Source organism: Cygnus olor, chromosome 4, assembly GCF_009769625.2.
Source record: "Cygnus olor isolate bCygOlo1 chromosome 4, bCygOlo1.pri.v2, whole genome shotgun sequence".
NCBI lineage: Eukaryota > Metazoa > Chordata > Aves > Anseriformes > Anatidae > Cygnus > Cygnus olor.
In genome coordinates this window covers 54,325,487-54,339,695 of record NC_049172.1, presented here as the reverse complement: position 1 = coordinate 54,339,695, position 14,209 = coordinate 54,325,487, and the positions used below count along the sequence as shown (strand labels likewise).

At 42.9% G+C, this 14,209-nt stretch overlaps 1 protein-coding gene across 1 annotated transcript in view; it reads left to right on the top strand.

Moving 5' to 3' along the window:
• Positions 1-11,468, top strand: part of C4H4orf19 (chromosome 4 C4orf19 homolog) — a 42,553-nt gene extending 31,085 nt beyond the window's left edge. The window contains exons 5-6 of the mRNA XM_040556268.1: positions 7,762-7,809; positions 8,870-11,468. Coding sequence (XP_040412202.1) covers positions 7,778-7,809; positions 8,870-9,824 — 987 coding nt within the window. The 5' untranslated portion in view covers positions 7,762-7,777 and the 3' untranslated portion in view covers positions 9,825-11,468. The remainder of the gene's footprint in view (positions 1-7,761; positions 7,810-8,869) is intronic.
• Positions 11,469-14,209: the final 2,741 nt, after the last annotated feature.

Below are 14,209 nucleotides of genomic sequence, written 5' to 3'. Positions count from 1 at the left end.
AATAATCATCTTAAAAATATGTAAGGATTCTTCTCAACAGCTGCAGGTCATGTAAGAAGGATTACTTGCGTTCATGCAGTGATGACATTTACTGGTGAAAACCAGGGGAAACAACCTGAAAAGGAACAAGCAGAACACCAGACACACACAGCTAAAGGTGTCTGCCCTAAGTTACCACTGTGGCTGAAGAAGTTTAATATGGTCCTCAGCGGGTCCCTCTACCAACCTATCCTCGCAGGTAGCAGTACTGGCAGTGCATGCAAACAGTCCAGTGGGTAAATGAGGCCTCAGTGGAGAAGGAAAGTGGCTGCTCGGCTGAGCAGCTCCCCAGCTTTGTTTGTAAAGTAAATGGAAAAGAGCACGTTGGAGGGGGAGGAGTAAAGAGGGCAGGACAGGCAACTGCAACCTTGGCAATAACCTTGTGCTGGCAGGAGGACAGCACAAGGATCTCTCTGGCAGACACTCTGACATTCCTTACTCCCAAATATAGTGCCTGCCATCCTCAGAACAGGACGATAAGCCAGGCTGCACCAGGAGAAGCACTTGGCACCTTTTCCCTTTCTTGTAGAGCAGTGTAGACAGCAGAATCACAGAATCGTCTAGGTTGAAAGAGACCTCCAAGATCACCTAGTCCAACCTCTGCCCTAACACTAACAAGTCCTCCACTAAACCATATCACTAATGGCTACGTCTAAACGTCTTTTAAAGACCTCCAGGGATGGCGACTCAACCACCTCCCTGGGCAGCCCATTCCAATGCCTAACAAGCCTTTTGGTAAAGAAGTTCTTCCTAATATCCAACCTAAACCTCCCCTGGCGCAACTTTAGCCCATTCCCCCTCGTCCTGTCACCAGGCACGTGGGAGAATAGACCAATCCCCACCTCGCTACAGCCTCCTTTAAGGTACCTATAGAGAGCGATGAGGTCTCCCCTGAGCCTGCTCTTCTCCAGGCTGAACAACCCCAGCTCCCTCAGCCGTTCCCCCTCAGCCGTTCCTCGTAAGACTTGTTCTCCAGACCCCTCACCAGCTTGGTCGCCCTTCTCTGGACTCTCTCGAGCACCTCCATGTCCTTCTTGTAGCGAGGGGCCCAAAACTGAACACAGTACTCAAGGTGCGGCCTCACCAGAGCCGAGTACAGGGGGACAATCACCTCCTTAGACCTGCTGGCCACACTGCTTCTTATGCAAGCCAGGATGCTGTTGGCCTTCTTGGCCACCTGAGCACACTGCTGGCTCATATTCAGCCGACTATCAACCAGTACTCCCAGGTCCTTCTCGGCCAGGCAGCTTTCCAGCCACTCATCTCCCAGCCTGTAGCTCTGCTTGGGGTTGTTGCGCCCCAGGTGCAGGACCCGGCACTTGGCCTTGTTGAACTTCATGCAGTTGACCTCAGCCCATCGGTCCAGCCTATCCAGATCTTCCTGCAGAGCCTTCTTTCCCTCGAGCAGAAGCTGAATTGAGAGTCAATCTGCAGTTCTTACTGCATGACCGGGGCGGCACAGGCATGTAGTCCCACCAGGGCTGGGCTGCAAGACGGATGGAACTTGGGACTGATACTTCAATACTACAGTTAAAGGAAGTGTGAACAAGGAGCCTGAAAGCAATTCAGCTATGGAAAAGCTAACAAGTACAAACAACCCATGAGGTGGGACCTATTTTCTATAAGGGACCATATTTTGATACCTCCTCAGGTTGCTTCATTATTTCAGATGCTATGTGACGATTGAGTTGCTCCCTGAAGCACTTTTAAAACAAACTGCCAGACCCAGAATCAGTCAGAAGAAAGCAGAGAGATTTCAGCCCAGCTCTGAGTACTGGCCTTAGTGCAGAGTTAAGCACAGACTTGTTATCAAATTGTCGCCTTCGTACCAACTGCGCTACGGCAAGGGATGCCAAAGAATCCAGAGACTCGTTGAAAGACATCAGCCCTGCTTTATGGTTTCATTTTTCACTTTGTTTTTTTTTTTTGGCTGTCACCCATATGCTAAACATGGCTGTTCCAGTTAAGTTGTGCTGTGACTGTCAGGTACGGGTACAGAGCTGATCTGGAGTTTTGTGGAAAGCAATTTGTTTGCAGAAGACACTTATCTGGCAGCTCCAAAGTGGTAGCAGTTTCCACAAAGCATTAGCAGAAAGGCATTTTGGGCCCAGAACAATTCTCACTCCTGTTGGAGACAGTCTGCCCTCAGAAGAGCGAGTAAGGTCAGGAAAAAAGCAGGACGTGAAGAGTTGTCTGTACTTTATGCGAAGTGAATAATTCCCACAGATGCTGTTCACCCAAAAGCAGTGTTCAGCCTGCATACAGAGTGACTAACGAAGTTCTCTCTCTGCTCTTCCTTCCTTTACAACCTTCTCCCTGTTATCCTTCTCTTCCTCTACCACAGGCTGGTGCTTCTATCTGGTGTATGTTTACTAGTTCCCTACATTTCTAATTATAGTTCTTCCCAGCCCTACCATCTGTCCCACAGTCCTTCCACGCTTCTTTTATATTACCTGCCACCCACAGCAATTGTTCCGCTGCCTTCACCCCTCAGTAGCACATGGCACGTCCCTCCTCCACACCTCAGCACACCTGAGCCTTTCTCAGGCCTGGGCACATGCTGCGGACAGCCTCTGAAGTCTGCCGAGAGGTGGAAATGCCTCCTCAGCACCAAAGGCAAGCTGTGCCTCTCCCGTGAGGAGAAGCTTGCCAAGTGCTAGAGCTGTCTGAGGTTATTCCCACCCCAGTTCCTTAATATGCCCTCTATACATGTTTCTCTGCAGACACTTTCAAAAAAAAAGTGTCTTTTTTTTGTACCCAGAGGTTGGGCAAGTTTACACTGAGGAGCAGAAACCACAGCAGACTGACAGGAAAGACACCGGCAGGGCCCAGGGTGAGAAGTGCCTCTGCCTGAAAGCGAGCAGAAAGAGGCGCGTATCCCAGGCCGCTGGGAGATGCGGCACCCAGGCTCAGCAGCCTGGATAACACACTCAGGAAAAAAACAGGTTACTTTGCAATCTAGAGTGGGAAATGAGGGAGGAGAGGGAAAAGGTGAAGAAACAGCAAAAGCTCATTAAGAACCAGACTTGAGGGAAGGGAAAAAAAGCTTAAGAATGACCCAGATCAAGAGACACCGAGACAGAATTTATAAACTCGGGACAAAAAATGTTCACATTTTATAATATTAAAAAAAAAAAAAGCTCTCTCCTTACCTTTATGCCTCCACTTCTGGAGGGATTAAAAATAAATCATGGTGCGTAGTACTTCTGTTCTTTTGAAGAAAAAAATTATATTGGCCTTCTTCTGTTTCCATGTAAACTTCCAAGAATATCAAGAAAGGTTGTCAACACATTTTTATCTCTACAACATGCGCCCTTCCCTTTTCATGACATTATCATTTGCCCTTTGTTTATTCATAACACAGCTTCAGTTTAAATAGACAATAGAAGCTGTGTTATTACATCACCAAAAATCAGACACGTTGTGCTTCTCAGATCTGATGAAGCAAAGCAGACATCTCTTAAAGCACACTGTGCCTTGCAATGCAAGCTCACATTTGTGGAGTCAGACACCATCCATTCGTGTCATCCCCAGCAAGGTCTCACACTAAGGAAAGCCCCGTTCCATTCTCCTAGCAGGTGCCGCCAGCAGAACATTTACAGCCTCCCCCTTTTCAGCATGCACTTTACTGACAGGATTGGTGTTCTGCTCTCCTCGGATTAAATCCTGTTACAACCTCTTTAACAGCCATAGCAGCATTTTTCCCCCACTGATTTTAAAGTAGTTGTTTTTCTATAAAATTTTCTTCAAGAAAAATTCACTCTTTCATAACATCAAGTCTTCCTGGTGTCTCTGTGAACACTCATTTAACACACTGCCAAGATAATACATCTAGAGTATCTTTTCATACGGCCAGCTCAGGGTCTGCTGGGGTAGCTGGGGAAAACGTACATCCTGCAGGAATCTGGTATTTTGAAGAAACTGGTATAAGCTCAGCTTCAGAGACCTTTAGAAGATTCAGCAGCTTCTCAAAGCTGAAAAGCAGAAGTTCAAAATTGAGCAGAGAGGAAGAATTTAAACCTAGGCCTCCCTCGTCCCTTTCTCCTGAACAGCTCCAATTCTTCCCTCTAAATGCTCCAAGTGCAAGTCTTAAAAAAATAAATAAGTACAATCTGTAAATCTATACTTAACATTTTAGTAGAGATTTAATGCCAAGTGAGGTGTTAATGTTCAGAATTAAGTGACTGTGTAACAACCACTGAGAAATGTACAGGCTTTTAAGTATTTTGCGATCAAGGAAGAATGATGTTCAGGATTAGGAACAGGTTGACCTGAATTCTGAGGATCTAAATGTTAAGGCCAAGCATTTTATTGCCACTTGAGAGGCAGCTTTTTATTTTTTATTTTTAACTAAACCCTTAAAGTGTTTTGCAAGGCAGTATTCTGCTCATGTCACGTTCATCTGAAAGCATCTTAATTTAACAGCACAGAATAACAATATCCAACAGAATGAACATTTTATAAAAAGACAGAGTTGGAACAACATAAAAGGATGCAACGTCTTTTTCTAGATGTCTTTTTAAACTCGGTCACAGATAATTATCCATCGCTTGAGCTCTCTAACCCTTTTTTGCTGCAAATCTGCATAACATGCTCGATTCAGACTTCTCCAGACAGGAGCTTATCGATACTACTTGTTTGTTAGTGGAACTATGAACCTCACACAATACCGAAGTCTTTAGAACAAGCAACCTAAAACAAAGTAAGTAGGATTAAAGTATGTCTTTTCATGCTATGAAAGCAATTTGTTCCCCAGAATTATTTTTCAACCTTGGCTTGAAAGATTATTATAAGTATGGAAGGGCAAGGAGGGGAAAAAACAAACAACGTTGTTTAGACAGTGACATTGTAAAACTGTATTCCTACTTCAGGGATATGAAATAATTTATAAGCATAAAAATGCAGCATAAAATATATCCATATGCTATAACTCATTCATGCCAGAGGACAAATACAGTTGTAACTAATCAGCTGAAAAGCTTAAATGCAGTAGCTGCAGAGATAATTCAAACAGTAGCTGTAATTAAAAAACACAAACAGGAAAGGGCTTCTTATAAAAATAACAACAGTAATTTCCATTTATAATTGCTTTCAGTGAAGATAAACATCTTTACAACAGAATAAAGGACAGCAATTAACACTTCCCAATAGTTAAAACCTATAAATGAGATTCTTCTTAAAAATCCTAAAACATTATAAATATCAGCACTAAGTAGGAAATTTGTCAGGGCAAAGATTAAGCAGAAGCAGCAGGATCTGCTCGCAGAGCTGCAGACAGACCCAGGCTGGTTTCACCAAACCAGTAACTTTAAAGTGAAGCACCAGGGGTGTGTGGGCAGCTCAGTGGGCTCAAGTGGTGACTGACAGTGACCGAAGTCATCGTGATTTTACCCGAGCCGGAATACTTGCATGCTGTTAGCCTATGACAAATGCCAGGGATGGTAGCAGCTTAGCCTGTATGGAAAGAGGCTCAACATACGACACATACATTGCCTTTCCCATGAAGGGAGATCACGCAGTCACTGCGACTTACCCTAACGCGCCGAGACTTGAATGCTGAGCCTATCAAGGGCTGGTCAGTTTTAAGCAGTTTTTGTTCTTCAGGCTTAGAAGCAGGCTTAAGCTAAAACTGAAGATGTCAGTCAAAAGCATCAGCATACAGCTTAGCTCTACTGAAGCTTCAAGTCAGTCTTAAACTAAAGAAGGGCTATAACTAATTCAGCTTTCAAAACAATCAAAGCAAATTAAGACCTCTGCGTGCCCCAGCTCAAACGAGCCTCGTAGCTTGCCAAACCTGCCCCAGTGCCTCTACGATGCACGCAAAGAGGGCATGGTCACCTCAACTGGTCACTGCACACTCTTCAGACAAAAAACCCTGCCTCAGAACTCCTGTTAAGATATCATTGGGGGTGCAACACGGGAGAATGCATTTAAGGAAGAGGGAGAAGCAGCCCCAGTCCGAGAGGAAGCAAAGCAGCTGGCATGCAGACCATCCTGACAGGCACCGAGCTACACCAAGCTGCTTTCTCCTTTAAAAAAGTTCCTGCTCCAGGAGAGTTCAGGCACAGAGACAAAAAGCATGGGTAGGAGCAGCTGCGTCCTAGCTAAAGCCAGCTGCTGAATATCCAGGCCAAGGAACAAGGGACTTGCCTCCAGGCACTACGTTCAGTGCTAGCAGCAGAGAAGTCAGATTTTGAGGGCAAAGCTGAAACAATAAACTGACACAGTGTTATAGTTTCTGCTAGCATAATCACTGGTGGGCAGTTTGGGGGAAAACTGAACCAGTACAAATAAATCAATACTATTTTCCTTTGTTGAATAACTCACTCTAGAAAATACCCCGACCTTATGCCATTGATTTGTCTTATGGGAAGTGAGCTGCTGTCCTTAGGCAACAGCAAAAGTATGTAAGGCTGTAGAACATCAAGAGATAAAGAAAGAGCCTGAATAATAACAGACAGACCACTAACAAACTGGCCTGGCTTGATCAACTTGAACTAAGATAGACCCAACCTGTAAAATTAAGAATAATTTTCTTACTAGGATTTTCAGATGCTTAGATCTGTGCCTTCACTTTAGATTGAGAACATAAAAGTTCAAGGGTCCAAATTACTTCTTTCCATAACAAAAGACTGACATATGAACCACTTAACAGGTGGCTTTCAGCATCTTGTTGGATCAGACAATGACAAACATATACAGAAAGCTTGCAAGATAAAGAGATGTAGCAGGACACGAGCAGTTTGACTGCTCTAGTCAAACTGTAGTAAAACACAGGTGCACAACACTGTAAGAAAGTGCCCACCCCAGCAACACGTCCGTGTCTAACCAGAGGATTAAGAGAGAGATCTACAGCAAGGTCATGCCGGTGCTCAGTAGCTGTCTCTGCGACAGCTCCTAAGTGAATGGGGACAGCAGTAATTAAGAGTAAATCTGTGGCTCTCCACAGCTTGAGAGCATTGTGGTTCCCACCCTTAATTCAAGAAGGATGTCAAAGCATAAGAGATCCAGAGAGCAAGGACAAGGGGAATCTAAAGGCCTGAAATAATGTGAGTACGGGAGCATTCCAACAGATTAGGATTCTTCAGGCTGAGTATCAGAGCTGAAGGTGGCAGTACAGTACCTGTACTACCACGACACCAGGGTGTGATGTACACTGCCTGTTCCAATACACCAAGTAGGAGGCATCAAATAATGCCAGTAAGAGCCAGGTTCGAGTCAAACAAAAGCAGGTGGTTCTTCACACATGCAAGGCTGAGCGGTGCAACTCCTCACTAAAGGATGCTGTAGATGCAAGCAATTTACCTGAGCTCAGAAAACAACTAAGACTTGAAACAAGATAAATTTATAGAAGAGAAATCCATCAATAGCTATCAAATACAAAAACAAACAGGAAAAACACGTTACTACTCCACCTTAGAAGTCGTCAAATCATAAAACTGTTGCAGACTAGGAAAACATACTGGGTGAACACCACTGTCTGCTAAAGAACTCAAATTCTTCCCTAAATTCTTCCCCAACTACAGGCCACTGTCAATGCAAGATAGCAAGCTACAAAGACCTTGAACGGTACTGCATCCATTCTTGCGTAGGCATGTTTCTTTTTAGCTAATAAAACATTTCTAAACATGAGCATCATTTTCAATGCAATTACCCATGCATTAATTTCATAACGCTTCACTCATTTCCCCTCTCCCTTGCCTTCCCTCTCTCTCTTTTCAGATTAAAGAAAATCCAGATGGGGTGCAGGTGCTGCAAAATGATACAAAGGTACAACAGAGTGAGAGTTGCTTAGACTGAATAAAAGAAAAAGATTGAAACATGTTTGTGCTCCTCTACACCTCTTGCTCAAATTAAGCCCATTTACAAGGTTTAAGTTTTCCCAAAGTCTACAGTATCTTTAAAGTCATGCCAGAGCATAGGCATACTGATTTCCCCTGAATGTCCTTTTAATTTATTGTAATTGAGGTTCATTTCTATAATTCCTGAGTCACAGAAGAACTGTAAAGCACTGAAAATTCAACTTTACCAAAAAGATTTTTCTCATGTAGATAACACAAGCTTCCCCTCAATTCAGCAGAATGAGGAGCACAGGCTTGGTCAAATCCTCCTGCTCTCCTGAACAATGAACATGAGCTACAGACCCATGCTTCCTTCGTAGCTTTTTTATATAGTTAGCTGTGGGAACAATTCCATACTAAAAGTCTTCCTGATGAGGAAGACTAGATAGTTTTAGAAATAACACTGCAGCCCCACTTGACAGTTACTCTTCCCCTTGGCCACATTTCTAGAACAGGTAAGGAATTGGGAAGAAAACTGGTCCTACAAGAGAAAGGGGATGAGAGAAATAAAAGAGAGGCTCTGGAATAAGTCGAGGAACAGTTAAGAGCAGAAGGGAAAACTAGGTAAAAAAAAGAAAGAGGGGACAAATAGGGAAAAAGGACAAAAAGGCAAGACTTAAGAGGAAGAGCACCAGAAAAAAAATGAAGTATTTTTGGCAACTACATGAGGGCACATCAATTAATGATATAGATCATTATCTATATGATGACTAATCATTGGCTAATCCACCCTCCAGACGAAAAAAAATAAGCAAAGCTGGAAGCATGCACTAACCAGCAGAAGGTTCTGACATCTTCCTATGCTCCTGGTGAACCTCACTGCACGGGTCAGTCCCTGTCACTCCCAGGAGACTACAGCATGGCCCAACATGACCATTCAGTTTAGGTTCCTCAAGGCCTCCAGCTAAAAATTAAGCATAATTACACTGTTAATAGTAGGAACTGGAAAAACGATTAACATTTCCTCTGTATTTTTTTTCTTACTCCAGCTATATTTTTGATCCAGAAGAAGTACAGTCACCTGGATGCATTCATGAAGTCAACAGCTACAAACGGGATGAGCAAAGCAGTAACAAATTCAAATTCAAGCAGAATAGTGAAATTCAAGATCACAAAAATGAACTCCAGAAGGATGAGCTAAATGGAACAGAACACAAGAATCGGGTAAATAGCACACAAGGAACTCTCCGGAACCACAGAGGCAATGCTTTTCAAGAGGATGGCCTCGGGAGGTGCGTTGCAAAGCTTGATGTTGCAGTCAATGGTGGCAGCTCATGTGCTGGAGCGCCCCCCAGTTCCGGTCCCAACACAAACCCAGTGAAAGAAGCCAGTGAGCAGGGAACCTCCAGCCAGTCAACAGAGCCTCCTTCAGCCAGCACTAGAGACTTTTATACTCAATCGAATGAGTGTGGCCAGGAGCTTGACCTAGGAGTAGGCAGCCACAAGAAGGCAGCCCACAATGAGCCAAACAGTATTCAGGATGGGAAGGCCCAGGCTGCAGAAGATAGTGTCTTTCTCAGAGGAACTGCGATGCTGGAGACACAAAACAACACCATACAGCTGCTAGATAAAGATTATCACCAAAACGTCAACAGACTCAGGAACTATGTTGAAAAAGATAGCTTTCCGGTCAACCGTGCATGTTCAGACCAAGTCACCAGGCCCTCAGCCACACAGGTCCAGGGCCTCTGTGTAACGCCACCTTCACATACGAAGGAAAGCAGTATTGAACCTTCTAAAACTGACTCTGCAGGTTTGAGCGAGGATGTTCTTGATGGTATCACTGCCACAGCTGTGACCACAGCACTACAGGCACCCCCACACCCCAGCCACAAAGACATCAACGGAGAAATCGAGGAGGAAGACGCAGAAGTAGCAGCAGCTCTGGCTGCACTGGAAGCTGCGACTGCAGGCGAAGACCTGGAGGATGATGATGAATACTAGATGAAGGTTTCTTTCTAATACACTGGCTGAGATCCAGATTTTATTTCTGGATCTACATGAATGCATGTGTTGTACATGTAGTCAGCTGTTACAAACAGCATATGTAAAAAGAGATGGGACTAAATCTCTGTCCCTTCAGCTGTTTTACACAGCCTTTTAATTCCTACTGCCTGAGATACGCTCTTCTCTACAGGGCCAACCAGGAGGGCAAAGCATCATTCCTTCCACACAGGATATTCTGCTGTGTCCCCACCTCACAAGGTCTCATGCAAATGTTTCCTTCAGTTTTGACTTTCATGAGGGTCTGTGCACACCGTGTGCTCCAGGTTCAGAGAAACTCCATTATTTAAAACTGAACTACAGAAAGTACAGATTTTCATTACGTTAGCACAAGCAAAATTGGCCCAAAGTTCTAGGATGCAGTGTGAAATGGGGGTGGCAGTGTGGCTTGCACTTCAGCATGGTCTTGGTTCCTTTTGGTTCTACTCCAGATTAGGCCCAAATCTGTGCACATACATCTGGGATTGGGACAATAACCCTACCTCTTCTGTTATACCTCCCCCAGACTTAATCTGATACCCCAGTGACCTGTTTTAGTTAATTACAGCAACAGAAACCTAGTAAAATTCAAGAGTGGTTAACTCATGTGGTTTAATGAGCTGAAGTAGCTCATAAGAACTGCACACATGCTATCAGAAGTGCTGGAGAGGAACCAAAACTCAGTCCTATTCGTTTCGTAGATTTAAACTATTGTGAAACTACAACCCAAGACCTCTCAACTCTGCTAAATTTTCCAGGCATACGTCACTTGCCCTAACATGACTGTTTGCAAACTGGTTGTCTCTCTAGGCTCCCCAGCAAGATTTGCTTTGCTTATGTGCAAACAATGAAGAATGAGCGTGGTCCCATCTCTGTGGACTTATCTGCAGTCCCTAAACTTACAGCAGAAAAGGGATCGAGCTTACAAGCTGAATTAAACATGAGACCTCAAAATAACAGAGCTGCATTCCTGGTATGTCTACCATTTCTCTGATCTTCAGACTAGTAGGTTACTTTTGGTGTATTCCTTGTGGAAAGCAAAGGAGTTAGAGACCAACTTGGTGCTGTCATTTCATCAAAAGTGGGATATTAATGGTTGAAAGAGAAAGTGCTTAAAACTTTGTACTGAGATTTCACGGTTTCTCAGCCTGTTAAGCACTCAATAAATTTTTTTTAAACTTACAAAGAATTATCTGGTGGCTTTTGTACTTTATGCATATTCTGATTATACAACAGTTACATAAAAAAAATTCATTAGATACATAAAAAGCATCAACTATATATTTGCCAACAGTATATGCTGAATGCTGGTCTAACCATTAACACTTATGAGAGTGTTAAAAAAGTGCATTTTAAGTAATGAGTAAATATTTAAAGTATTTGTTTAAATGCAGATTTCCTCTTTTCATCCAAATACTGCAAGTAGAAACAAAGATCTCTATTCCTCTTAACATAAATGATACTCCTAAGTGCAACTGAAAGATTATTTCTCTTGAAGCTGAGACTTTAAAGTCAACAACAGACTAAAATGTCACCACATTTCACCTTTAAAATAAAGCTTTCTATGTCAAGAATCACAGTATGGTTTACCATCTGATTCCTCTACCCTTTTCCTCCTTTTTCAGTGGGAGTTATCCGTACAACTGTGATTTTTAAAAATACATGAATAGTAAATCACCACACAGATTCAAACAGATCCGCGAGGCTGAGAAGCAACGTTAAGTACCAGCTTTTAGTAGGCAGTCCCAAGCATTTTCACGTAACGCCGAAGGACAGGGGAAGACTACCAGCATGTTGCATTTACAGAACGACAAAGACACGGCCACCAGGCCAAGGTGGACCCAGTGGACACTTCCCTTACCTCTTCTCGCTCGGCTTGGATCAGATCCACCTCCAGCACTCCCAGCACATCCTCTTCTTTGTGGTGTAACTTCTCTGATGCTGAAAGAGGAAACCCCGTCCTCCCCTCAGCCACTCCAGCCCCTCACAAAGTCATGCCAAGACACCATGCCAGGGCACAGGGAGGTGGCAGGGACAGGTGTCCAGGACAGAGGGGAACAACTCGACAGCACCACAGGCCTCCGTGTGCTCCAGAAGCTTGTCAGGGCCCTGAGGGCACTGCCAGGCCTGAGAACAGGCGCCAAGGCCTGCCACAACATGATATGAATCTTAAAATGTGATTTAAGCAAGAAGAAAAGTAATAATAATAATAAAGAGCAGTTTCTTATCTTGCTGCCCAGGAATTAAAGCAAACCCATGAGGGATGGTCAAACCAAAACCAGCTCCCCAAACATGCCAGACCACGCTTCTCCACCAGGGCCAATGCCCGTTAACGCAGGGCACTGCACTTGCATCCTCCACTGGAGACCATCCAGGCCATAAATATCCTATTTCTTGTGGGCCAAGTTCCCATTGCCTCTATTGCAAGAGGGATGAAATGCAGTGTGAAACGAGTATATTCACTGCATGGAAAATACCCGGCCAATGCTCCTCCTCACCAAAAATGTCAGGGAGGCACCTGCATCCCTCAAGTCTGCAGGATATGGAAAGCTTTCCTAAAACAAAAATGAGGGATCACCAACATTCAGACTTCCTCATCTCCTATTTAACAGTATGCAGGTTATTGTATGAATATATTAAAAACACATATATATAGTTTTATTTCCCTTCTGCTCCACCACTTCACAGTTGAAAGTGGCCAGAACCCCTAGCCACTTCTCACATTACGGTATGCTCTTCACAGCGAGCATACAGGAGAAGCGGTTGTTTCAGAAATAATTTCTAAATTCCACAATTTCCTCTATTAGAAATCAGCTTTTAATCATGTCAGAAACAAGTCTTATTCAATCTTCTCAGATGTTGACACAAAGAAATGTGAACACTGCCAGCCTGAACAAGACATTTGGCTTTTGAACACTTAGGTCAGACATTTGTGAAAATAAAGTTTACTTTCTCTTTTCTCAAGATATTAACAAAGAAGTTTCTGGAATCTAGAATAAACTGTGTATGTAGAGACTTCTCGCAAAAACTACATAAATATTCCCAAATATGTCACCCAGAATGGAAGACAGCCCAGTCCACCCAACTCAAGGAAGTGAATTGATTTAACTCCTACAGAAAACATTATGGGGCAAGTTCATTTGCAGAGCAACAAGAGAAACTGAAGTGATACTGTGGAATTCTTCACTTCAGCAAACGGGATCAGAGCAGGAAAGCAGAAACCTGGATATAAATAAATTCCACACAGATGTTTATTATTATTATTATTTTAAAGAACAAAGGCAATTGGCTGGGGAAGCATTGCTATGGATACTCTCCATTAAAAATTAAAATCTAGAAATAGCCTATTTGCTAAAAGATACTTCAGATATGATTGCTTTAAGTAATCTAAAAACATGAATTTTTATCATCATGTAAATCATGAAACAAGAAACACTGACTTAAAAATATAAAAATTAATCCTGCCCTTGTGTTGCATGTGCAGTTTTAATTTCCTGAATGTGATTTAATTTTCCGTAAGATTAAATCTTGCTGATGTACCACATTTTGCTAAATCAGAATACAATATATCAACATTTATCAGGGTCCGTGTATATGGCATTTCATACATTTATTCAAATGCCTAAGTTGTACATTTTAATTGCATTGAAATGATTTCTGTTAACATTTTATCTTGAACTGTGACATCCCTCCTTGCATGGAGATGGAAATTGGAATCTAAATTGCACAAGAGTAGCAATTCAAAATTAAATGTATTAGAACTTCCTTAACATGCTGAGTAAACAAGAAAGTATATTTATCAAAGGTGTTCTACATAGAAAAATAATTTATTTTTAAAGGAACTATTATCATCAACAGAATTGTTTGAGATACTGTGTCCTGGGTTTTAGTGCACCTGTATCTTATATAGTGTTTAGGACTGAGAAGAAGTAGGATAAAAATTTTCACTGGTCTTTCCAACAAGAACTGTCCTTGGCAAAGGATTTTTTTTCTTAGCATCGTGAAATCAAAGTAGAAACTCACCAGCAACTTCCCTGGACAGGCTTTCCAAACTTCATACACAGCCAGACAACTCAATCTCAGGACTCTCCCCACTAACAATTTCACTTGGGGTCTCAGGGAAATTTGTTTTTAAACTTCCCTTCATTCTGAACCTTCACAGTCACTTTGTAGACTTCAGATCACGCAACCCTTGAACAAATTGGAAAACCAGGAAATACTCAGTCTGCACCTACAGATTATACTCTTGTGTCAGCTACTACTGAGTGAGCAGTGTTCTAGCTGCTTTGGGACTTTCAATTTCAAGCAACAAGATGCTGAAATTCTGAAAAATGCTAGATGCACAC